The 25,490-nt window shown below is 43.7% G+C and overlaps 1 protein-coding gene across 3 annotated transcripts in view; it reads right to left on the minus strand.

Moving 5' to 3' along the window:
• Nucleotides 1-256: 256 nt before the first annotated feature.
• The window catches only part of PPP3R1 (protein phosphatase 3 regulatory subunit B, alpha), an 84,506-nt gene continuing 59,272 nt past the window's right edge, over nt 257-25,490 (minus strand). For 2 of the 3 annotated variants that reach the window (XM_073672182.1, XM_073672184.1), the window contains 4 exons: nt 8,677-8,853; nt 5,449-5,508; nt 4,672-4,856; nt 257-1,740 (listed from right to left, as the gene is read on the minus strand). In XM_073672182.1, the coding sequence (XP_073528283.1) occupies nt 1,693-1,740; nt 4,672-4,856; nt 5,449-5,508; nt 8,677-8,853 (470 nt within the window). In that variant the 3' untranslated portion in view covers nt 257-1,692. Of the gene's footprint in view, nt 1,741-4,671; nt 4,857-5,448; nt 5,509-8,676; nt 8,854-8,968; nt 9,009-25,490 lie in introns of those variants that run through there. The other variant, XM_073672183.1, reaches the window with a different exon arrangement.

Raw genomic sequence — 25,490 nt, forward strand, 5'->3', positions numbered from 1 at the left:
AAGGGAATTGATTGCCAATTTAATGTCAGCCAAGATATGCATAAGCATTAGAAAGCATATGCTAAAATGTTTAACACACAATGTATATACACAAAAAAAATTCACAAAAAAAAGACTATCCCCCTTGAAGCAGAGCGCATGGCAGCTGACACTGGAACAGAAGACCACTGGCTGGGATAATGAACCACGGACTGATCCAGAGGAACAAAAAAAAAAAAAAAAAAAAAAAAAAAAAACCTTACATGAAGTGGAGATATTTTTTTTTTTTACATTTTTTATTGTTAACATCAACATGTACCAAAGTTTGGCAACATTTCTTTATATTTATATATATTTATAATGCAAATCATGTAAACAAGAGGAACATTTCAAAAAAAAAAAAAAAATCGATCTACATGCAAAACTCCATGTCATGCAAGGACACCAAGCACCTCGATTTCTCTCGCACAGACAGAGCCCATGGTGTGCAGCACTCAGTTGAAGGAACAGCAGCTACGGCAGGCAGACTCCCCCCGCCCCCCTCAACTTTATTCTATTAATTTGCCAGACCTGATATAAAACGACCCAGGATAATATTCAAAATATTCTGTGTAAGCGGGTGTGTATATATGCAGCCAATAGTACCACAGCAGAAAAGGAGAGACAAGTCCCCGTCCCCCAAAAAAAGGTCTACTTTTATATCACACGGTGTAGTAACAAACAAAACTATATAGGTTTCATTTCACATGAAGAATTACAAGGAAAGAATAACCAGCAGAAATGCAAATATCCTGTCCTACAGCCAATATACATATATCGATTTCAGTATTACCAGTCACGCTGCCTGCAGTAGTTTGTTCTATTCAATGGGCAGATTCGGTTTCCAATAATCCACTTTTATTTTTATTCGCTTCTGATATATGGAAAAAAGGAATAGGCCCTTGTTGGGTGGAGCCGTTATGGACAATAATGGGGTAGTGGCTTTGCTTCGGCAACTACGTAAAAGCAGGTACTGTGCAATTGCTAGATCTGTTAGAAAGGGTTCTTCGCTTGGCAGTAACATTCAACTATGTTTCATGAAGCAAGAGACACAGTCCCTGGTAATATATTAACATGTATAAATTAACACATTTCCTGTCAAAAAAAAAAGTAAAGTAGATTAACCAGAAGAAACTACCAGTTAAGGTACAAAAAATTTTAAGAGGGAAAAAAAACAATATGCACTGACCAATCACCCAGCAGAAGGTATACATTATTTATATATATATAATAAAAGTTAGATGTAGGTATTGAGCGGCTTATGTTCTGCTTGGCACTTTTTATTTTTTCACTCTAGGTTCCTTTGTTTTCTTTACTCAATTAACTTAATTTAAAGCCCACCTAACGACTACGTAGAAAGCCATTTATATTCTCCTTGTTAGAAAAGACGAAGAAAAAAAATAAATAAGCCAACTCCCTTCTTTTTCTCCATCACACCGATATGCTCTTCCCCAGCGTGCTGTCCTTCAGACCGTAAAGTGCTACACCGAGTTATTGAGAGTTACAAAGTTCAATAACACTTAAAAGTTGGCTTCATGAGGCTCGTGTTGGAAAATGTGGCTTCACAGAGAAAAATACTTCCATTTAAAATACACAGAGAGCGTTGCTGGACGTCTTGAGCAGATCTTCAGAGATGGAGAAGAAAGCAGAAGTGTTGGGTGCTGCTCGGAGGAGTCACACATCGACCACCATCTTTTTGTGGATATCTAAACCTCCTACCACCTGCAAGAGGGAGGACAATAACACCATGAAACGTCACTTGTAGAAAACATTGACGAAAAATATATAAGATCTTAATAAAAATTCTTAAGAAAATAGCAGAACATAATATGTCAGTATCTCAGAATAACTCCATGGACTCCATGCTGTGACATGGACCCAAACCGAAAACCTATTTTTCACAACTAGGTTGTTGGGGATCCACTCTGGGTTGCGATGTTTTTTTGTTTTATTACTGATGCTATCAATCTAGAACGTCTCAGCAAACACACAGTAATGCTGAATCGGTAACTGAAGGAAGCAAGAAGGCAAAAGTCAGGACCATGAACAAAGACATGTATCTGACCAAGGGTGTTCTACCAAAACCTGATCAGAGAGGGGAGATGAATCTGGGCACGAAAGGAAACTTTGGCGAACATTTCCCCTGAGCGGAACGTTTCCCTCCTTTGCAGCCAGCCATCTACGTGTATGGCTAGCCTCGGTGCAGCTGAGCTAGCCTTCCTAAACGCATGTTTGTATGGTTGCTAGTTATTCCTCCCGACCTCCCCATAACAAAGGCACACACTTTGCTGAGCGTCTGTGCGCCTCTGGCAGGAGCTCATCTCCCTCGAGAACAAAGGATCAGTAATCACGACATTCAAAAGGTGCATCGTCTGCCTCAACATCTGTAGCCAGATGAAAGACATAACCCTATGGCATAATGTGTATGGGGAATCTAAACAAGCAGAGCTGCAGTAATTCTCCTGGGCATAACCCTGTGGATAGTCACTAGTGAGAGGAATGGACTCAGCGAGGTTGAAGGGGAAAAAAAAACAAAAACATTAACTCTTTAACCCCTGTGCAACCTGGTCAGTAATAGTACGCACCAGGTCGGAAAGGCCGGTTCAGTGGGGGCTCCGGCGGTGAGCCCGTACTGAACTGGGCACATGTCAGCTGAGTCTTACAGCTGATATGTGCCCGCAACAGCCGCAGGTGGAATCGCGATCCACCTGCGGCTGTTAACCAGTTAAACGCCGCTGTCAATCTCTGACAGCGGAATTTAACTCGCGCTTCCAAACCTCCGCCCATAGGTGACCCCGTCACGTGATTGCAGGTCACCAATGGGTGGGCATGACAACCCAGGGTCTGCAGCAGACCCCTGTGGTTGTCATGTCTCAATTGCTATGAGCGCCACCTAGTGGTCGGCGCTCATAGCACATGAGCATTTCTGCTGCATACAGGTGATCTGCTCATCGCTTGTATGCAGTAGAAGCAATCAGACAACTGCTGCTTCTAGTCTCCTATGGAGACTATTGAAGCATGCAGAAAGTGTAAAAAAAAAAAAATGTTTTTCAAAAAATAAAAAAAATATATAAAAAAGTTTAAAATCACACCCCTTTCGCCCCATTCAAAAAAAAAAAAAAAAAAACATTTGGTATCGCCGCGTTCAGACTCGCCCGATCAATATAAAAAAAATAATTAATCCGATCGGTAAACGGCGTAACGAGAAAAAAATTCTAAACGCCAGAATTAAGTTTTTTTGGTTGCTGCAACATTGCAATAAAATGCAATAACGGGCGATCAAAACATCGGATCTACCCCAAAATGGTATCAATAAAAAAGTCAGCCCGGCACGCAAAAAATAAGCCCTCACCGGCCCCAGATCACAAAAAATGGCTTTTTTTTTTAATCAAACTTTGGAATTTTTTTTTCACCACTTAAATAAAAAATAACCTATACATGTTTGGTGTCTACGAACTCGTAATGACCTGGAGAATAATAATGGCAGGTCAGTTTTAGCATTCAGTGAACGTGGTAAAAAAAGAAACCAAAAAAACTGTGGAATTGCATTTTTTTTTTTTTTTGCAATTTCACCACACTTGGAATTTTTTTTTCCTGTTTTCCAGCACACAATATGGTAAAACTAGTGATGGCGTTGAAAAGTACAACTCGTCCCACAAAAAAAATAAGCCCTCACACTGCCATATTGAACGAAAATTAAAAAAGAAGGGGAGCAAAAAAATGAAAACACAAAAACAGAAAGACCTAAGGTCGTTAAGGGGTTAACAGGGCATTTTAAGCTCATACTTCCTGCCTGTGATAATGAGACTGCTGAAAAGTGTTCTATACATCAGTATTACAATGACTTCTGTGTACACAGAGGTTACCAACGAATATCAACAGGCAGGCTGCCCCTTCTCCCCTTCCTTCACCATGACCTTTGCACACGCTCATCAGATGCTGCATTACAGATAAGAGTCTGTGTGAGTCTATTGCTGCTAATGTACATGTGCTAGTCTATACTGCCTATTTTAGAAAACGCACAAGTATTCAATGTGAAAATTACATTGATATTCCGTATCACAATGATTAGAAATCTTGCATTCTTCAAAAAAAATTGCAGCAGATTTAGTTTTGTAACAAAAAACAGATTTAAATAGGTGATTCTCCAATGATGGCTTCCCTTTAATGATTGTAGTCACATGAAACCCTATAAAAAGGCCAATACTTAGAAGCATCATGGTTATTGTACAACGTGCAGTATAGTGTCCTGGTCTGAGAAACTCCTTCATGAAAGATAACAAGGGCACGATGTTCAGAGCTTTGACCTGGATTATTAAAATATAAAAAAAGTTTCACAGTAATAAGCAAATCCCAGGGCTCAGAACTTTACAGATGTCCTCATCTGATCTGGTTTCCCAAGGAAAGACTTGGCTCGGAAATGTTAATGCCACTACTTGTGAGGATGATGATGGTGGTAGTGCAAGGCAAAGTGAACCTTTATTTTTACACCCAACATTTTGCAACCAAATCACTTAAGCCTGATGCTTGAAATCAGAGACCCTGCAAATTCCAGCAGAGAACATCTCCAGGATCGGGCCCGCTCAATCAGCTAGATGGACATGACGCTTATATCTAGTTTACCGCAGCGAGCCGATAGTCAGCTCCACTTACAGCACAAAACTCTTCGAAAGATATTCTCCCGTCTCCATCTTTATCTGCATTGATAATCGTCTTGTCTACTATCTGCTGTAGCTGGGTATCTTTCAGATTGTTTCCCACCATCATCTTCAATACTTGGAAAAGCTCGCCGTTGGAGATGTAGCCGTCCTTGTCCATGTCGTATATACGGAAAGCAACTGTAGGGAAATAAGTGCATTATATGACTCCAGTGTACCATCACAGGTTACACAAAAGGATAGTTTAAAAAAAATTAAATATTACAAGCACTACATTAAAAAGGTTAGCCACTCAATTCGATGAGCTAGCCTCAGGAGAAGCCATTAATATCTGATCCTTGGAGGGGTAACACCCAGCACATCGGCCCAGACCATCCACATTTCCCACTGAACAGCGCAAAGTGAACGGAAAAACCAAGAACCAAAATACGAGAATTAACGCAACATACATATATAAACATAAAAGCATCCTCCTAAATGATGGAATATTGTAAGGTGCCAATCATTAGGCGATGGCATACCCCGACTTCTACTGTAGATTTCCTTTAGCTTCCAACTAAAGGACCTTCAACACCGCATTCACTTACATGGAGCAACAGTGAAGCAGGTGTCCAGGAATGGTCAGGAGAAAAGGAGCAAACTACAAAGCCCCCTTGGCTGGTGGTCCTCCGATCCTGGAACTATCATTCATCCTTACAATATACCATCACTTACTAGTTGGCAAGCACATCTGTATCTGCAGTGAGACAATACAAATGTAAGAAGCACTTACACCGCAGCTTCTGCTCTTTGTCACCCTTCACACTGAACTGTGACACTCCTTCAATGAACTCTGCACAAAAGAAAAGAAAATAAAACAAACATAAAAATATATATTCTTTTTTTAATGGCAAATTTTTTAGTGAATCAAAAGAGGGGTGGTCTACGGTGGTTCATGATTTCTTGGTTTTCCAGAAGTCAGGGTTAATATATAATTCTACAGTGGTCTGAAGTTGGAGTCCATACCTATGGTCTAGATCATACATGTCAAACTCTGGCCCGTGCGCCAAATCTGGCCCGCGACACCAGAACCACGAGGACTGTGTGGGCCCCCATCATTCAGCAAGGAGAACTGTGTGCCCCCCCCCCCCCCTCATTCAGCAAGGAGAACTGTGTGGGGCCCCTCCCCCCCTCCATCATTCAGCAAGGAGAACTGTGTGGGCCCCCCCCCCCCTCCATCATTCAGCAAGGAGAACTGTGTGGGCCCCCCCCCCTCCATCATTCAGCAAGGAGAACTGTGTGGGCCCCCCCCCCTCCTTCATTCAGCAAGGAGAACTGTGTGGGCCCCCCCCTCCATCATTCAGCAAGGAGAACTGTGTGGGCCCCCCCCCCCCCTCCATCATTCAGCAAGGAGAACTGTGTGGGCCCCCCCCCCTCCATCATTCAGCAAGGAGAACTGTGTGGGCCCCCCCCCCCCTCCATCATTCAGCAAGGAGAACTGTGTGGGCCCCCCCCCCCCTCCATCATTCAGCAAGGAGAACTGTGTGGGCCCCCCCCCCCTCCATCATTCAGCAAGGAGAACTGTGTGGGCCCCCCCCCCCTCCATCATTCAGCAAGGAGAACTGTGTGGGCCCCCCCCCTCCATCATTCAGCAAGGAGAACTGTGTGGGCCCCCCCCCCCTCCATCATTCAGCAAGGAGAACTGTGTGGGCCCCCCCCCCTCCATCATTCAGCAAGGAGAACTGTGTGGGCCCCCCCCCCCTCCATCATTCAGCAAAGAGAACTGTGTGGGCCCCCCCCCCCCTCCATCATTCAGCAAGGAGAACTGTGTGGGCCCCACCCCCCCTCCATCATTCAGCAAGGAGAACTGTGTGGGCCCCACCCCCCCTCCATCATTCAGCAAGGAGAACTGTGTGGCCCCCCCCCCCTCCATCATTCAGCAAGGAGAACTGTGTGGGCCCCACCCCCCCTCCATCATTCAGCAAGGAGAACTGTGTGGCCCCCCCCCCCCATCATTCAGCAAGGAGAACTGTGTGGCCCCCCCCCCATCATTCAGCAAGGAGAACTGTGTGGGCCCCACCCCCCCTCCATCATTCAGCAAGGAGAACTGTGTGGGCCCCCCCCCCCCCTCCATCATTCAGCAAGGAGAACTGTGTGGCCCCCCCCCCCATCATTCAGCAAGGAGAACTGTGTGGCCCCCCCCCATCATTCAGCATTACTGATTGGCCAGTGACTTTGTCCAAGTTCTTCATTTTGGCCCTCTGTTTGAGCTCGACATCCCTGGTCTAGGGTATATTGAAGGAAGGCGATACATTATTCCCTAGTGGACACCTTTTGGAAGAACTGAAGTATTGTGTGGGACCTTCAGTGCTGGGCTCTCAGAAGGTTATGTACAGGGACTGAGGGGCCGCCGCTGTATCATACATACACCTGAGGCTTTCTTGCTGTGGAGGAGACCGGTAATGCACAGTAAAAGCCCTCTAATACGATTGCATTTAAACAAATCGATCTTGGCCGCCGATGTGCGCAAATCAGCTCCATTCAAGGTAGACGGGGCTCATTTACACAAATTGCTGGAAACAGAAGGAACACCGATAGGACTGTTCTGTCCATGAAGCATCAGGCTATTGGCAGCACGTTCCTTATTGACACATGGCGATCTGCTGCCATTATTGTTCTCTGCAGCACCAGATTTCAGTCTGAGTCTACTTCTACCCCATGTTTTAAGAGTGTGGGCAAAATAAGTCTCCGGTAGATTCCACCTGTGAAAGCTGAAGACTGAACTTCTGCACAGCAATGTCAAAACGCTCCGCACATCTTCAGTCTGGAGTTTATTTTTTTTATTTTATAACTAGCTAAAAGATGTGACCCGACTCAATAGAGAGATACCTAAATCCATAATATATAACACATACATATACAGCTATATGTGCAAAAACACCACGAATAGTATTATTTTACCTGAAGTGCCATTTTTGGTGTCTGTGACACTTTAGGGGGGGGGGGGGGGGGGATAAATAAAATAAATCCATACTGGTGGGTTCAACTGGATTTTAGATTGCGAACCCCCCCCCCCCCAAATATGTAGAAACTGGCAGAAATGGGTCTTTGCCCATGGGGGGAGGGGGGTTACAATCTAAAATCCAGCTGAAGCCACCAATATGGATTCTTTTTTTTTGGTTTGTTTTTTTGTCTCCCCTCCTCATACATATATATTTTATGAGTAAATGGAGGGTGTATAGCTCTGCAATGCCATCCCACAAGGGGACATGTACTGATCTACTTGCAAGGGAAACTACATTGGAAAAGCACATGACTCTGTATCTGTGCCATCACAAGGGCAAGCAAATGAGATACTCATTTAACCCTACAGTACCAGCATTCAGTACTATGCCACTTCTCGATTGCATGGAGTCATTGTGTTAAATTGGATAAATCAAGTCTCCTATGCCCCCCTATATGACATCCCCAGTATAATACGATCACTCGGTGGGCACAGAAAGCAGTTCACTTTTCTTATGAAAATTAGAGAAAAAAATAAATGACCCACAAGACTGTAGTTTCTATGACCTATGTTGCCATTGGACAGTTTGGAGGTGTATGGATCCACTTTAGCAACGGATACAAGTTAATAGAAATTCCGGCAGACCTGTACTACAAGGGGTGAATAGTTTAATATAATATGCCGGATACAGGCAGACGCCATTACAAAGATGTAGGCATTAAGGTACCAAATAGGTCTTAAGTTTAAAGAGTCTTAAAGCTGCAAATCACCTTGGCCCTTTTCTGCTAACTTAAGCATCACAGCCTGTGGGAGATTATTAATTCGGGTTAACCAGCCATGTGGTTTTGTTTGTTTTGTTTTTGTTTTTTAAGGAATTTATAAGCAAGATTGTGTCCATATAACAATGAAAATGTATTGTAACAAAAACAAACCACAATTCTTAAATGGAGAAGTAGGATAATCAAGCATAGTTCTGTGCATTCAGTGTCACACGAGGACGGCTATATCCTTCCTTACCTTTAAAGTCGACCTCTCCATTGCCGTCAGTATCAAATATGTCTATTACTCGCTGGACGAGCGGGTTCTGCTGCAGCTCGGGTAACGACATGAACTCCTCTACGCTCAGAGATCCAGAATTATCCAAATCGAGTTTCTTAAACCTTTTCCCCAGCCGCTTGATCTCATCAGCATCAACTGGAAGAGAAGAGAACATTGATATTAGAGGAGCGGCGAAGTATAAAAAGCTGGAAGAGGACAGCAGTGCCAGGGTCTCCGTCCTCTGCAGATAATGTAAAGTGATGGCAGTTACCCAGCTTTCTGCCTGCACTCGCCATAACAGACAAATCTGAGGCTCCCCGAGACGTCTGCAGAATCCCAGCCTAAGCAGAAAGGAGCTGCTAATGCCCTATAATGCCACACCATCACATGGCATTATTAGTGTGGACGCGCTAAGCAGATCACCGGCCATTTCACGCACAGCGCTGTGAATGAGTGCAGAAGAAACTCCTCTACTCTGCCGAAAGGGTAAAATGCAACCCTAGACGAGTGCACATCCCACACTGCCTGCATCCCAAAATAAGAGACCTACTAAACCACAAGATGCAGATCTGTGACCTACAACGCACTGTGATCGAAGGCTATCGAGATAATGCAGGGTCTGCTTACAGGGGATTTCTGGGATTAGTGCTGGAGAAGAAACGCTAAGGCCATGTTCACATGCAGCATTTTTGCTTTGCTGTTTTTTTCTGCAGCCAAAAACTAATCTCTTGCAAGTAAAAACACCACATTCAAAACCAGTTTTTCTTTTTGTCTTCTACACATTGGCTTTCTATGGGTGAAAAAAATGCTGCAAAAATGCTGAAAGAATTGACATTCTGCAGATTACAATAGTGCTACAGTTTTCCAATTCAATCTGGAGGGTAGGGAGGGGGGGTGGAGTGAGACTTCTGAAATCTCAGCTTTTGCTCATACTGTAAAAAGCTATTAATTTACATAAAAAGCAGCATGCGAACACAGCCTTATACCGGCGCAGCCATTACTTACGTCCTCGGAGCTCTACTGGTCCTGGATGTTACGTGCCGGCCAGTGACTGGGGAAGTCATCCTGTCCAATACTCCCATGTCTACCCTTTGAATCCCTTGCCATTCTGGTTGCAGTAAAGTACTGGTTTTATATTTTATAACATTTCCTTACCTTCAACTTTGTGACCACCCAAACCTGGCCAGACTTATCAGATAGCAAATCTTACACTTGTGACCATACTACATTTATTGTCCTGATCTTGGACACCTTTCATCCATCCAACCTCATCAGGTCCTGACAAGTTTTACACCAAAGCAGCATTGCAGGCATCCAGAGTCAGCAGTTTCTTCCCCACAAGAGAAGGGTATCAGGCCGACCACTGGCCGCCTGATTGCATTGATGAGCAGTGTGAGTGTGCAGTGCCGCTCCATTCACTACCTAAGGGGTTGATGGACGCATGCGAGTGAAGTACTCCTCGTCATCAGGCTTTGAATGAAGCATTACCATCCAATCGACCACGATTCAGTTCAGAGTTGGAGTTGTTCTTAGGACAGTCGTGTGGAAGTTGATCTGTTCGGCTTAGGACTCCTGTTCAAGGTGATGTCCTCAGGGATAAATGTAACATTAATATAATGTCCACTATGGGAAAACACCTCCTTGTGCCTAGGTCTAGGGATGTGTGAATGGCATAAAATATATCTTTCTTGTGGCCACATTCCCAAAGTCCACTTTAAGGTAATGGCCCCACCATCAATATTTGGTCAGTTTTTTTCCTCCGGAGTGGGTGATAAATGCAGAATTGGTGCGCATACAGTTAAGAGTCAGACATCTCGTACACGCACATGGCTCCTCAATACGGAAACATTCATAATGGTCCAGACCACAGGAAGATTGAGGTCAACTATATAAATACACACAGGAAAGACAGGTAGGAATCATACGCCTAGGTATTCTGTAACTAAAAATCTTCAATTTACCCAGTCATGGGAATAGCAAGCCTGACATTGGTATTTTAACAGGTAATTTTTAATTTTTTTTTTTTTTTTTTAAGCTATGCAAAGTTGTAGAAGGTGGAGTAAAACGTTGAAAATTATGTACATGTTAGGGTTATGAATAACCCTGAGATTAGTTTACATGTGGACAGGCCAGCTGCAGCCGCGAAGCATTGGCGGTAGTTTAATATCTTGATTACTCAGGCCGACCTCACTAGACACTATTATTCTGTGCACATAGAGCATCAAGTTATCGGCAGCACACTGCAAGGTTACACAGGACAATTTGCTGCTGAAAACAATGATTTTAAAAAGCAACCTCACTCAATTCAACCAAATGAACAAGCTTTGCTCATTCATCGGGTGATTAACATTCCTAGGAACGCTAGTTTCCCATTTTTCAGCTTGTACAAATAGTCTGTCCAGCCTACTATTGCCCAGTGTAACTGAGCTGTTAAATTCACTTAAAGGAAACTGGTCATCAGGATTTTGCTAAGTAAACTGCAGGCAGTGTCAGGTGGGCGCTGTTACACTGATTAACAAGATACCAGATTCGAATCCATCCTGTGGTTGTTTAATCTGTTTGCACTTTTGAGTTAATGAGATGCTCGTGCTCTGGGGCGGCTTGTGGACGGGGCTTTTTTTGGTGCTCTGGCCTCATTGCCATTCTCAGCTTAAAATAACAGCTCACTGAACCTACCTTTTATTTTAAATCCTGCGCTTGTGCAGTTAATATTGGGGTCTTTAAAAAAAAAAAATGGCTCCTGCAAAATAGTGCAGTCGGCGCATGCACAGTAGCATCTATAGATGGCGCTTGTGCAGATTAAGAGCATCACCTGCAGATGGATGCTACTTCACATGCGCTGCCAGCGCCGTTTTGTTGAAGCCAATTTTTTTTTTAAAGATCACAATATTAACTGCACAAGCGCAGTATTTAAAATAGGAGGCAGATCACTGAAGGTTCAGTGACCTGTCATTTAAGACCAGAATAATGACGAAGCCCAGAGGCCGCCCCAGAGCACGAGCATCTCAACTCAAAACTGCAAACATTGCTTAAACTACAAGACTGATTTTCTTCAACCCAGATATTTTAATCAGTGTAACGGCACCAACCTGACAATGCCTGCAGTTTACTTAGCAAAATCCTGCTGACAGATTTCCTTAAGATTGGAAATGGGGTGAAAAAAGGAATATATTGCAAATTTTAGCACACACAAAATTATGCAACAGAATTTGTGACTTTGGAGGAATCCATTGAGGATCTTGCACAAGTTTCTTTGGCGTTTAAGTCTTTGTCTTACCAGATTTCCACAAGTTTCTCTACTTTTATTGTGGATTTAGACTAGCTGTCCCACAATGTTAGAGGTTGTCCACTACTTTATCACTGACCTATCCCTAGGATAGGTCATCAATGTCTGACACTACACCACAGCCGATCAGCTGTTCTTGGTGGCCACAGGACAGGACTGCTCAATTGCGGAGCTTCTGATGGTGGCTGTGACCGGGTACTACACATCCATCTCCTCTTATAGTATCAATATGAGGCGGATGTGTAGTACCCAGCCACTATCAGAAGACGGAGCAGCTACGGTCAGCAGCCGCTGACACCAAGAACAGTGCACTTAGGTTGTCATTGTTCTCGGCAGCATGTGATCCTGTGTAAACAAGACGTGTTCTGCCGAGAACAATGATTTTTAAGCAAGCTCAAAACTAATTTTAAACAGATGAATGAGCAATGGCTAAAAGCTACCGGAAGTTTGAGGATTGAAGACTCACATGATGATGGAACCACCTTTTCAGCATTAGCTGACCAGAATATGTTTCACACCCATTCTGCTTGAATCAGTAGTGATGGGATAGACTTTGTTAAGGAGACAAGGAAGAACTCTGGACAGGTTTTGGGTTGAAAGCCATCATCTTAGATAGGACTTGACCCGGGGTAGTATAGTAACCCTCATTTCCAAGATGACTGTCTTCTGTTAACATAGTAACATAGTTTGTAAAGCCGAATAAAGACTTGCGTCCATCAAGTTCGACCTGTTAGTTCTGTAATTGCTAAAGTTGATCCAGAGGAGGGCAAAAACCCCAAATGATTTGGCCAATCTTCACCTGAGGAAAAATTCCCTCCCGACTCTGAAACCAGCAGTCAGAATAAATCCCTGTATCAACCTACTATTTTATTTTTAAGTATATGCTGAAATCTGCCTGGTATCTAGAAATGCATCCAGTCCCCGCTTGAACTGGTGTAGTGAATCTGATATTACCGTCTCCTCACTCAGTGAATTCCATATTCTCACTGCTCTTACCGTAAAGAATCCCTTCCTATGCTGGTGCTGAAACCTTTCCTCTTCCAGTCTTAGTGAATGCCCTCTTGTTACCGTAATATCCCTCCTTCTGAACAAATCCCGGGCAAGATCTCTATACTGTCCCCTAACATATTTGTACACATTTATTATGTCCCCCCTCAACCTTCTCTTTTCCAGGCTGAATAGTCCTAGTTTTGCCAACCTCTCTGGGTATTGCAGTCCCTCCATTCCCTTTATTAATTGTGTTGCCCTCCTTTGTACCTTTTCAAGCTCATTTATATCCTTTCTATATATTGGGGCCCATAACTGAGCACAGTATTCCAAGTGTGGTCTGGCCAGTGCTTTGTACAGTGGAAGAACAATGTTCTCATCCTTTGCAGCTATACCTCTTCTGATACATCCCATTACCCTGTTTGCCCTTACAGCAGCGGCCTGACTTTGGGTACTCCAATTTAGTTTGCTATCAAGATGCCCAAGTCCTTCTCCATCTCTGAATTCCCCAATGATTTCCCATTCAGTGAGTACTGGTGACTTCCATTTTTCCTTCCCATATGTAGGACCTTACATTTCTCCTCGTTAAACCTCATTTGCCATTTAATGCTCCACCTACCCAGCTTATCCAAATCCCTCTGTAGGTCTGCACTGTCCTCTTTTGTATTAATTGTTTTACATAACTTTGCGTCATCTGCAAATATTGATATTTTACTATTTATCCCGTTGACTATGTCGTTAATAAAGATATTAAATAACATTGGGCCTAGTACAGACCCCTGTGGTACCCCACTAGTGACGCTTACCCAGTCTGAGTATATTCCATTTATAACCACCCTCTGCCTTCTATCCTTTAGCCAGTTAGCTACCCACTTGCAGACATTTTCCCCCAGCCCCATCATTCTCATTTTGTATACCAACCTATTATGTGGCACGCTATCGAACGCTTTTGAGAAGTCCAGATACACGACATCCACTGGTTCCCCCTGATCTACTCGAGAGCTAACCTCCTCGTAGAAGTCAATCAGGTTTGTTTGGCAGGAGCGATTCCTCATGAATCCATGTTGGTTCGGGATTAAAAGATTATTAGCATCAAGATGCTCCGTAATTGCCTCTTTAATGAAGCTTTCAAAAATTTTGCCCACAACGGACGTCAGACTCACCGGCCGATAGTTTCCGGCGTCACTTTTCGCTCCCTTTTTTAATATTGGCACTACATTCGCCTGTCGCCAATCAAGTGGTACAGAACCAGTCTCAACAGAGTCCTTAAATATAAGATATAACGGTCTGTGTCACATTACTTAGCTCCCTTAGTACCCGTGGGTGTATGCCATCAGGTCCTGGTGATTTGTTTATTTTAATGTTACTGAGGCGTTTCTGTACCCCAGCTTGGGTTAGATTAGTCGTACTTAGTGGAGGATTAAGCTTGTCACTTCTCATTTCGCCTGTTAGTTCAATTTCCTTTGTGAAAGTTGTCGAAAAAAAAAATCCTTACTGTTTTCCTGTTTTAATCTCTTGAATGCCTCTTTTTTGCTATTTAACGCCCCTTTTACGTTCTTGTTCAACCATATTGGTTTCCTCTTATTTCTGGCCCTTTTATTCCCATACGGTATATACCTCTCGCTCTGAGTATTCAGAATTCTTTTGAAGGTTTCCCATTTACTATTCGTATTCCTTTGATTAAAGTACTTTGTCCCAGTCAATAAGTTGAAGGTTTTCTATCAGCTGATCAAACTTCGCCCTCCTAAAGTTTAATGTTTTTGTTGTTCCCTTATTGATAACCCTACTGAAGGGCATTTCGAAGTCGATAATATTATGATCGCTATTACCTAGGTGCCCCCCTATCTGTACCTCAGTTATTCTATCAGGCCTATTAGTCAATATTAAGTCCAACACGGCCTTCCCTCTCGTTGGTTCCTGCGCTAGTTGGAAGAGATAATTATCCTTAATATTTGTCAAGAACCTTTTTCCTTTCTGAGATCTACAGGTTTCTGTTTCCCAGTCAATATCCGGGTAGTTGAAATCCCCCATTACAATCACTTCATTATGTTTTGCTACTTTGTCTATTTGTCCTAATAGCAGATTCTCATTCTCCTCTGTTATATTTGGTGGCTTATAGCAGACCCTCAGTAATATTTTATTATTATTTTTTGCCCCCTCTATCTCTACCCACATGGACTGTTACATTTGGAAAGGGTACCAATCCCAATTCGGCATGAAATTGGGATTAGGTTATGGCAGATATGCAGGACATGGAGTTCAGAATTTGAGAACAAGCAAATGTGACCATTTCTGATCTGCTCTTATAAGGACACTTTTTTTGGGTTCCAAGAAAATATGGGTCTGCTTTTCGGAGTCCAAGGGCTTCAAAGACAACTTTCCTGGAATCTGAGAAAGATCAGATTTCTCCAGGCAGATTATCCAGTCCAGGGTCTGAAGAATAATTGTTGCTTGCTTTGATGTCTTCCAACAGCTGGTCTTTGCAATGGCCAATGATGAGGATGTTTTCCAAGTAAGGAGTAATGGTTATGGAGTTCTACAAAAGATAGGCGGCAGCTTCTGCCAGGACCTTGGTAAGTGTCCAAGAGGCTGATGAGATTCTGTACAGCAGACATCTGAATTGGTAAGAAAGAGTTTGACTGTACTCAAAAAGCAAGCCAAAAATTGCCCATCTTCCTATTCACCCTCAATATTTCATCTATAGTGGACATCATGAAGTCTTTTCCCATTAAATGTGACCGTCAAACTTGAACTTCCGGTAGACTACAAATAAGTTTAAGGGATTTAGGTCATGCGAAGTTTCCCACTTGGTTTCTTTACCAAGAAAAGTTTGAGTAATTTTTCCCTATTCCGGTACAGGACAGAAGGCACCCAAACTAAGTAAAACTTAAAACTTCAAGAAAATTCTACTGGATTTCTAGATGTAGACTATGGTGACAAAATTTTGAAGGGGTAATTGTTAAATTATGTGCAATAACCTCCTTTGAGAAGTAATCTCTCACTGGCCAGCAAAGTCAGTGGGTAGAAAGTGTCAGTTTTCTTAACCTTGCCCCTAATACAAGTTGTGTCATTGTTTGGAGGAAGAAGAATCTTTCTGATTATGATTAAAAAAAAATAAAAAGTTTCCTTCTCTTAATTTGGCATAGCTGCATCTGCCCTTTTTACCATTGGACTTTGTTCCAATGGAATACGGTATACAGATCCAGGAAAAGCTTTCCTCTTCTGGGAGGCCTTTAAAATATCTTATTGAGATCTGGACCAAAACAAAATTGACCATGAAAGGGCAGAGAGCCATTGCCCTCGACTAAGAGCTAGAAATCGAGCGGACAGGCCAAGACTTCACTATAGCATCAGCCAGAAAGTTGGTGGTTATTGTAAGCAGAGCTGTGGAGTCGGTAAGCCAAGCCTCAGACTCCAACTCCTCAATTTCCATGACACCGACTCCACGACTCCCTCATACATGGCTCATGTTTAAGTGATAAATTTACTGTAGCACAGATTCATGTCAGCTAAAAGTCTAGACCCTTAGATCAGGAATAGGACATTTCATTTCTTTCCCAAATTTTTATGAAAAAATATTAACCGCAAACTGCATTGAACTACTGTACCCAATTATATATTTTAGGAGTTGGAGTCTGTCCATTTTATGCCGACTCCACAGCCCTGACTGTAAGTAGAGGGAGGGAATATCGAATCCCTGAGAGTTTTAATGTTAAGATGAATCAGTTAATTTTCATCTCCAAAATAAGATTACAAGCCAAATAAGTAGATCCCTGTGACTTGCACTGTTCTCCCTGACATGCGCAAAGCACCGCTGACAGACATGTGCTCTGCGCCGCAGGGTCCTACTGCGCAGGGGGGAGGGGGGGCAGGTCACTGTCCTTAGGTATCCCGCTACTGCAATGCCCTGCACATGAGGAAAGACATAGCGAATCAGAACTATTCTACATTTCTAATTAGAGGCATTTGCTAATATTTCATCTGCTACATATTGGGATAGGATCACCGCTTTAAATGAAAACTTCAAACAGATTACACAAACCACAAAACTGACCTTTGCATCGGGTATAATTTTCATCAGCATTACAGCGTTAATATAGCTGTGTGTATACACTTTATAACATCCTGCAACAGGTTCTCTTTAAATGCATGTAATTGGAGCTAAAAAAAACAAACATTTTTTTGCAGTTAGGTTTCATTAAAACACCAAGGTTACTTATCAGTAGCAGTTTTTTTCCAGAACCCATGACAGCACACCTGAGAGAGGATAAGCCCTTCAAGGACAGGAAACCATCTGAAATAAAAGGGCGGCACCTCTCCCCCACTTCAGGTGGTTACAGAGCATTGAGAGGACCTTCATAAAAAAAAAAAAAATAAGATGAGTTCTATACAAAATACAACACCCAACAAACATGCACACCCATATGGTGAGAAAGAAGGGGGGGGGGGGGGGGGGATATACAGGTGCTGGCATGGGTTTGGGAAAAACAAGCTACCGATAAGTAACCTTGGTGCTTTCCCTTTGCCCATGACGGCACACCTGAGAGAATTTGAGAAAAACACCTTAGGGGGGGGGACCACCGCTTGTAGCACCCTTCTACCAAAGGTTAAGTCAGATAGGAGTGATAGATCCAAACGGTAGTGTCTGAAAAAGGTAGATGGTGAGGACCATGTAGCAGCCTCACAGATCTGATCCATCGATACCTCTGCCTTCTCTGCCCAGGAGGTAGCCATGGCCCTGGTGGAGTGAGCCTTGATGCAGCCAGGGATCGGGGTGTTACTAGAACGAGTAGGGTAAGCAAATGGTCTCCCTAATCCATCTGGCTATAGTTGCTTTTGTCACCCCAAAACCCTTCCTACTCCCCTGGAAGGCTACGAACAGGGATTGGCTAAGTCTCCACTGGCTAGTTACTTCTATGTATTGTAATAGAGCCCTTCTAACGTCAAGGTTATGAAACTTTTGCTCCCCTGGGGTCTTTAGGCTGTTACAAAAGTAGGGCAGAACAATTTCCTGAGATCTATGAAACTTGAGCACAACCTTAGGAAGGTAGGCTGGATCAGACCTCAATACTATTCGATCCTCAAATATTTGTGTATATGGAGAATTTATGGATAGGGCCTGCAAATCACTTACTCTACGGGCTGATGTTAAAGCTACCAAATAATTGTTTTGAGAGTTATGTATTTTGCAGACAACTCTTGAAGTGGTTCAAAGGGTTCCATAATTAGGGCGTTAAGTACTAAATTCAGGTTCCATGGAGGAACTTTGGGTATTGAGACTGGCCTAGATCTACCACAAGATTTAAATGAACTTTGTAATCCATTAATTGGCTGCGAGGTTATGGTTATATAGCGCACCCAAGGCAGAAACCTGGACCTTAAGTGTACTGGTAGCCAGACCTAACTCAAACCCTTTCTGTAAGAACTCCAAGATGGAATTATTGGAGGTTTTTGGTTTAATGGCTTTCCTAGGAAATCTAAAATTTTTCTCCATGTTCTACCATAGATTTTGGAGTAGACACTAAACCTGGGGAAAAACCTTTGCCCCTCAATATTACCCTCTCAAATTCCACGCTGCTAGATGGAAACCCTTCACTTGAGAGTGGAATATAGGTCCCTGAGCTAGAAGGTCCAGGGTCTCTGGTAGGATCCATGGGTCTGAACATGACATCATCCTCAAAAGGGAGAACCATGGTCTCTTTGGCCAGAAGGGGGCTATGATAATCACTCTCGCTTGATCCTTCCTGATCTTACTCACTACCAGAGGTATCAGTTATTGGAGGGAAGGCATAGGCCAACTGGCTCTCCAGATCCCTTGGAACTTCATCTATTGCCAATGGGTTTCCCCTTGGGTCTAGCGAGCAGAACTTCTCCACTTTCTGGATGTTTTTGTCGGCGAACAAATCTACCTCTAGTAGACCCCACAGCTGTACTATCTGATGGAATATTCTGGGATTCAGGGCCCATTCCCCTTGCCTCAACTTGTTGCGGCTTAGGAAGTCTGCCCTCGTGTTTTCTATGCCTCGTATATGTAGAGGCATAAGAGATAGGAGATTTTGCTCCGCTATTTGAAAAAGCCTGCCTACGGCTTCCAGAAGAGAATGAGATCTTGTTCCCCCCTGGTGGTTTATGCAGGCCACAGTGGTTCTGTTGTCCGACATAACCCAAACATGACGACCCTGGAGTAAAGGGAGGAAACCTTCTAAAGCGTTCCTCACAGCCCATAGCTCTTTTAGATTTGACAACCCCTTTTTCTCTAGGAATGTCCAAAAGCTTTGAATGTGATTTTCTAGGTGTGCGCCCCACCCTGAATTGCTTGAGTCGGTCGTGATGATGTTTTGTACTGGTGTCCCACTGGACCCCCAAAGATAAATTTGACCTGTCTGTCCACCACAAGAGGGCGTTCCTGGTTCGCAAGGAGAGATGTACCTTTCCTTCTAAATACCCTTTTAACAATCTTTGTGCAAGATTTCCCACTGAAGGTTTCTTGTGTGAAATTGGGCCCACTTGACCGCCGGAGTGCATGATGTTAGAGTACCTAGCAGGGACATAGCCTTCCTTAAGGACATGCCTGGGGTGTGTATAGCTGCTGAGACCAAATTTGTGACGTCTATTTTGCTTTCGGGTAGAAACAAGTCTAACACTTGGAGTTTAGAGTGAACCCCAGAAAGGCCTGGACCCTTGCGGGTTCTAGCCTTGATTTTTGGGTATTGACCATCCAGCCTAAGTTCTGCAAAACAGCCATGACTTGATGCAGTTGTGAAGTACAGTGGCTCTCTGGATTCCCCACTATAAGGAAGTCGTCCAGATATGGGAATATAACTATTTTGAATGCGAAGAAAGGCTGTCACCTCCGCTATCAGCTTGGTGAATACCCTTGGAGCAATCGACAACCCGAAGGGAAGAGCTTGGAACTGGAAGTGTCTGCAACTTCCTTGGATGTAAAGAGCAACTTCCTTGGATGTAAAGAGCAACTTCCTTGGATGTAAAGAGCAACTTCCTTGGATGTAAAGAGCAACCCTTAGATACTTTTGATGATCTGGGTGAATTGGGACGCAATAATGCGCATCTTTGAGATCCATCACTGCCATAAAGCAATTGGGAAAAATAAGCTTTATTGTTGAATTTATCGATTCCATTTTGAATGCATGGTTGTCTACAAATCGGTTGAGGCCTTTTAGATTTATAATAGTTCTGAATGAGCCGTCCGTTTTTTGTTTTTTTTATTAAAAAGAGGGGAATAAAATCCCCTTCCTTTTTGACTGACCGGAACTTCGCATAGCACTCGTTTGTTCAGCAGGCTCAAGATCTGATTCTAGGGCCAGCTGTCAGTCTGGGGATTTTCTTACAGGAGTGATCACAAACGAGGGGCGTGGCTGCTGAAGAAATTGAATCCTTAGTCCATCTCTTACTATGTTGAGGACCCAGGGACTGGAGGAAATGTTTTCCCAGGCCTGAACAAAATGAGAAAGTCTCCCTCCAACTTGTGGCCTGGCGTCATTGTGGAGTTTTTTTTTTTTTTTTGAGGCGGCGGCGGGACCCCCAAACATATATCCGGACTCTGTTCTTAAAATCCCACTTTTTTTTCTTCCGGGGAGCGACCTCTACTAAAATTTCCCCCTCCGAAAATAGGTCTTCCTGGCGTCCGCCGAAAACCCAGGGAACCTTCCTCTTTTGTCGCTCGCTTTCTCAAGGACATCATCCAATTTTTTGCCAAAGAGAAATTGGCTATCACAGGGGATACAATCAAAGTCTAGATTGTGTTCCAAGTCCCCAGGGCATCCCTTGAGCCACAGAGTTCGACTAGCCGCGTTTGATACACCAGCCGACCTAGCTGCCAGTTTTACGGAGTAAGCAGAGGTATCTGCTAGGAAGGCAGCTGCATCATGTAACAGGGGGAGGTTGGCTAGAATTTTCCCCCTTGAGGTCTTTTTATCTTTCAGCTGATCTTCCAACCGCTGTAACCATATCATAAGGGAAAGAGCGGTACATATTCCTGCAATGGCTGGTTTTAGACCTCCTGCTGTAGATTCCCAAGTGTGCTTTAAAAAGGTATCCGCCTTTTTGTCTAAGGGGTCTCTAAGTACCCCTGAGTCTTCAAGAGGGAGTGCCGATCTCTTAGATGATCTAGACACCGCAGCGTCAATTTTTGGCACCTTGTCCTGGTTTTCAGAGTCCTTTAGTTCAAAGGGATACTTCTTCTTTGAGGATGAAGGCAAGGCTCCTACTTTCTCAGGCTTCCTCCATTCTCTATTGATAAGTGCCTGGACCTTAGCGTTCACCGTGAAGGTGCGTTTTTTCTTTTCTTCTAACCCTCCAAACATGATGTCTTCTAGGGACTTAACTTCCTTTAACCCCATAGTGGTTCTGACAGCCTTTACCAATCGGTGTCTTCTATAGGGAAGCATGAGCTCCCCCCTCTATCGCTGCCTGAAGAGGACGAGGCCCCACTACGACACTGTCCATCAGATAACACAGAGGAGTCAGTCAGAAGAAGGATCAGATATGATTTTTCTTTTCCTCAGAATTGTTTTAAGGGAACCCTCTACCTCCGATCTGATGACAGACCTCAGGCTAGCTGCAAAATCCAGGGTACCCTCACAAATAGTTTTCTGAATGCAGAGCTCCTTCTGCCAGTCAATCGCTAGCGGGCATTTGCATATCGCACATTCCCTGTTCCGCTTCTTGGCGGTAACTTTCCTGGGTTACTCCTGGTGATTTAAACACACAATAGGAGTCCCATTTGCAAATATATCTAGTGACATTCACGAAGATTACTCACCCCGACACTGCAGATACCGGAATTGAAGACTGTTTCTGGATACGCGACGCATCCCTCCTGGAGACCGTGGAGTCCTGAGAAGCTTTACCCTTCTGACTAGGACGACTGCTGCTCCTTCCGCTGGACCTTCTAGATCAGCGAGCAGACGGAGGTGGTGATGAAGGTGGTAGCGACTGTGGCCGTGGCGACAGCTGCTGCTGCTCTATGTCAGACATTATGTCGGGACTTTGAGCAGTGTTCTGACCCCAGGTGCTCCTTAATATAGGGAGATGGGCTGGGTCAGCCACCTGCAGGTCCCTGTGGTCTCCTTCCGGTTTTTTAGATTAGATTAGCCCCCCTCCCCCTGGCCGTTGTTTCCCCAGCGCAAACGCCGCCAGCGTTTTGCCATGCTGGCCGGCATTCTACAGGGCGCCGCCATCTTTTCTCAGGCGCCGCCCCCGATGTCATCGAGGCATGCCCTACCCAGCATGCCCCGTGCCATGACGTCAGAGGCACGTGACCGCGCGTCCCTTCCGGTCACATGGGCGGCAGGGGGAGGGCGGTGCGGCGGTGTACGGAAGCCTAGGACCTCCGCACCGCCTGCGCAGCAGGTCCCCGGGGAACCTGCGAACGGCGCTACCAGCACCTGAAGGCTGGCGCCACAGACAAAAAGCCCGCTCTTCCAGCGCCGGGACAGGCCTGGGTAAGTCTCTTCAGTATGACAGCCGCCTGATTACTTCATTAAGATTCCCATCAAGGACAGGAAACCAACTGAAGCAGGGGAGAGGTGCTGCCCTATTTCAGATGGTTTTCTGTCCTTGAAGGGCAGATCCTCTCGGGTGTGCCGTCATGGGTGAAGGGAAAATTTTGTTACAGTGGCTATAGGAGGCAATGAATTACACTGTATTGCTGGCTGCAGAATAAGTTCACGGGGTCGGCCACATTATCTTGATTATAACTTGAGTTGAGGACATTATTTTGTGTCATTTACTATTGTATAGGTATGACAGGTTCTCCTCCCGCTCTTGTTAGTGCAGCTTTCCTCACAGACTGCTCAGCTCTATGGAGGTTAGTGTGTAGCAGGGCTGTGGAGTCTGTAAGCCAAACCTCCGACTCCTCAATTTCCCCAACTCCACGACCCTACCTCACTGAGCATGTACATAAAGTGCAGCACAGATTCATCTCCACTAAACGCCGAGATCCTTAGATCAGGAACAGATCAGACATTTATAGGACATTTCATGACTTTCTTATGAAAACATTTACAGCACATCATGCATTGTACTACTGTACCCAATTTATTATATATTCGAGTTGGTTTATATACTCCACCAAAAATGGAGACAGACTCAGCCCTGGTGTGTACAGAGAATGCTGTTCCGAGACCAACATTTAAATTCTGGATGGTTTTACATTTTTGACTTAAGGCATGTGAAGAGTTACTTTAATTCTTGAATATCGGGGTTAATTAAAAGTCAGTCGGCCTCATTATCAGAAGAACCCGCAATCCTTTCCCCTTCACCATCGGAGAGAACATTGATCTAATTAGAAACCAATAGCGACATTTTTAATCAACATCCTCGAGGAAATAGGCAAAGAAGGGGCGAATATAGATAATGCAGAATGAACGTCTTAACCAACTAAGGGGCAAATAGAAGAATTTTTATAGCCATGAGAAGGTTACTACTGAACATGCTTGGTCTGGCTGTACAGTCCTAGAACAGCACTATACTCTTTAATCTTTGCAGCGTGACGGCCCTGAGAAACCAAACATTGAACTCGCATGCAAATTAGCTTAAAAGTGCTTTAGGGGTGTGTCGATGTCGAGTATTGGCAGCACATGCTCTTCGCAGGGGGCAAGTTTCCCGCACTGATCAGCAGCATGTGCTGATCATCTCATACACTGACTATAGAAAGCATGCAGATAACCGTACAATTCTGAGCTATTATGTGGCTCGGTTCCCAGCAAATTGAAAGACTCATTTTACTCTCGTTTGCACTTTAATCAGGGGAGAACAACCGACTGAACAGAAAAGTGAGGAAAAAGGAAAAAAAAAAAGTGTTTGAATCATAACCGCAGCATTGAAAGCTGAAGGCATCTATTTCCATCTCCTGGCTCACATTACACAGGCAATGCCCTTGAAGATATACATAGACCCTTGTATTACAGCGGGGAAAAAAAAAGGAAAAAAACTAGGGCGCTTTTACATTCTGCCATGAGGATTTCCTCAAAAAAACAATTCCTTGAGGACAAGGCCAATGTTAATGGGAATAAAAAGAAAATATGACTACATTGTCAAAGGTTCAGATTTTCTAGATACTGAAGGAGGGAGTAAACGTTAGAGGTATCAGATCAATGCAAAAAAAGCATTTCACTCTGAAGCATCTATGTATTATACGATAGGCCAACAATTTCAGTAAGAACTGTAATGCTTCAGATCCCCAGTGGTGGCGCTGCAGGGGAACACTTAGAATGAAGGGCGACTGCTTACAAAACTCACTAGTTGCAATTTAGACACATACATTTTTATTTATTTATTTTTTTAACCCCTTAACAACATCTGCCGTACTAATACGCGTCTGTGCCCTGGGACTTAAGAGCCAGACCCGTATTAGTACGTCATGGCGATCGGGCGCGATCGCCGCCGGGTGTCAGCTGATTGTCACAGCTGACACCCGATACTATGTGCAGGGAGCGGTCCTGCACCGCTCCCAGCACATTAACCCCCGCGATACTGCGATCGAAGTCGATCGCAGCATTGCGGGGGCAAGGGGAGGTGATCGCAGATACTCACCTCCTCTTCCGGCTTCCAGCGCTGTCTGCAAAGGCTTCCCGGGTGTTGCCATGACGACCCGATGTCGTCATGACAACATCCGGGTCACCAGACAGCAGGAAGATTGTTTGGACATGCGCAGTGCATCTCCAAACAATCTTCTCCCTGTCAGGCGCTGACAGCCAGCATGGCACAGGGATGGTGCTGCATTCCTGTGCCATGCAGGCGATCAGAGAAAAAAAAGTGAAAGTCCCAGAGTGGGACAAAGTAAACTATATAAGCTTCCAGAAAGTGAAAAAAAAAAAAAAAAAAAAAAAAAAAATTGCAAAAATATAAAAGAAAAGAAAAATAATCCACCAAAAATAAAAATATAATGTACCCATCAATAAATATAAAAAAAAAAAAAAAAAAACACAATAAAAGTACACATATTTGGTATCGCCGCGTCCAGAACAACCTGACCTATAAAACTGTCCCACTAGTTAACCCCTCCAGTGAACACGGTAAAAAAAAAAAAAAACGAAGCAAAAAAACAATGCTTTATCACCATACCGCCAAACAAAAAATGGAATAACACGCGATCAAAAAGACAAATATAAATAAAAATGGTACCGCTGAAAATGTCATCTCGTCCCGCAAAAAACAAGCCGCGATACAGCTCCATCATCCGAAAAATAAAAAAAGTTATAGCTCTCAGAATAAAGCGATGCTAAAAAAATTTTTTTTTTCTATAAAATTGCTTTTATTATGTAAAAGTGCAAAACATAGAAAAACGATATAAATGTGGTACCGCTGTAAACGTACTGACCCAAAGAATAAAGCTACCTTATCAATTTTACCACATGCGGAACAGCATAAAAAAAAAAACAATTCCTGAATTGTTGGTTTTTGTTTATTCTGCCTCCCAAAAATCGGAATAGAAAGCGATCAAAAAATGTCACGTGCCTGAAAATGGCACCAACAACAACGTCAAGTCATCCCGCAA

Source organism: Phyllobates terribilis, unplaced genomic scaffold (assembly GCF_046119375.1).
Source record: "Phyllobates terribilis strain yellow unplaced genomic scaffold, ASM4611937v1 Scaffold_3__8_contigs__length_932513732, whole genome shotgun sequence".
NCBI classification, from domain to species: domain Eukaryota; kingdom Metazoa; phylum Chordata; class Amphibia; order Anura; family Dendrobatidae; genus Phyllobates; species Phyllobates terribilis.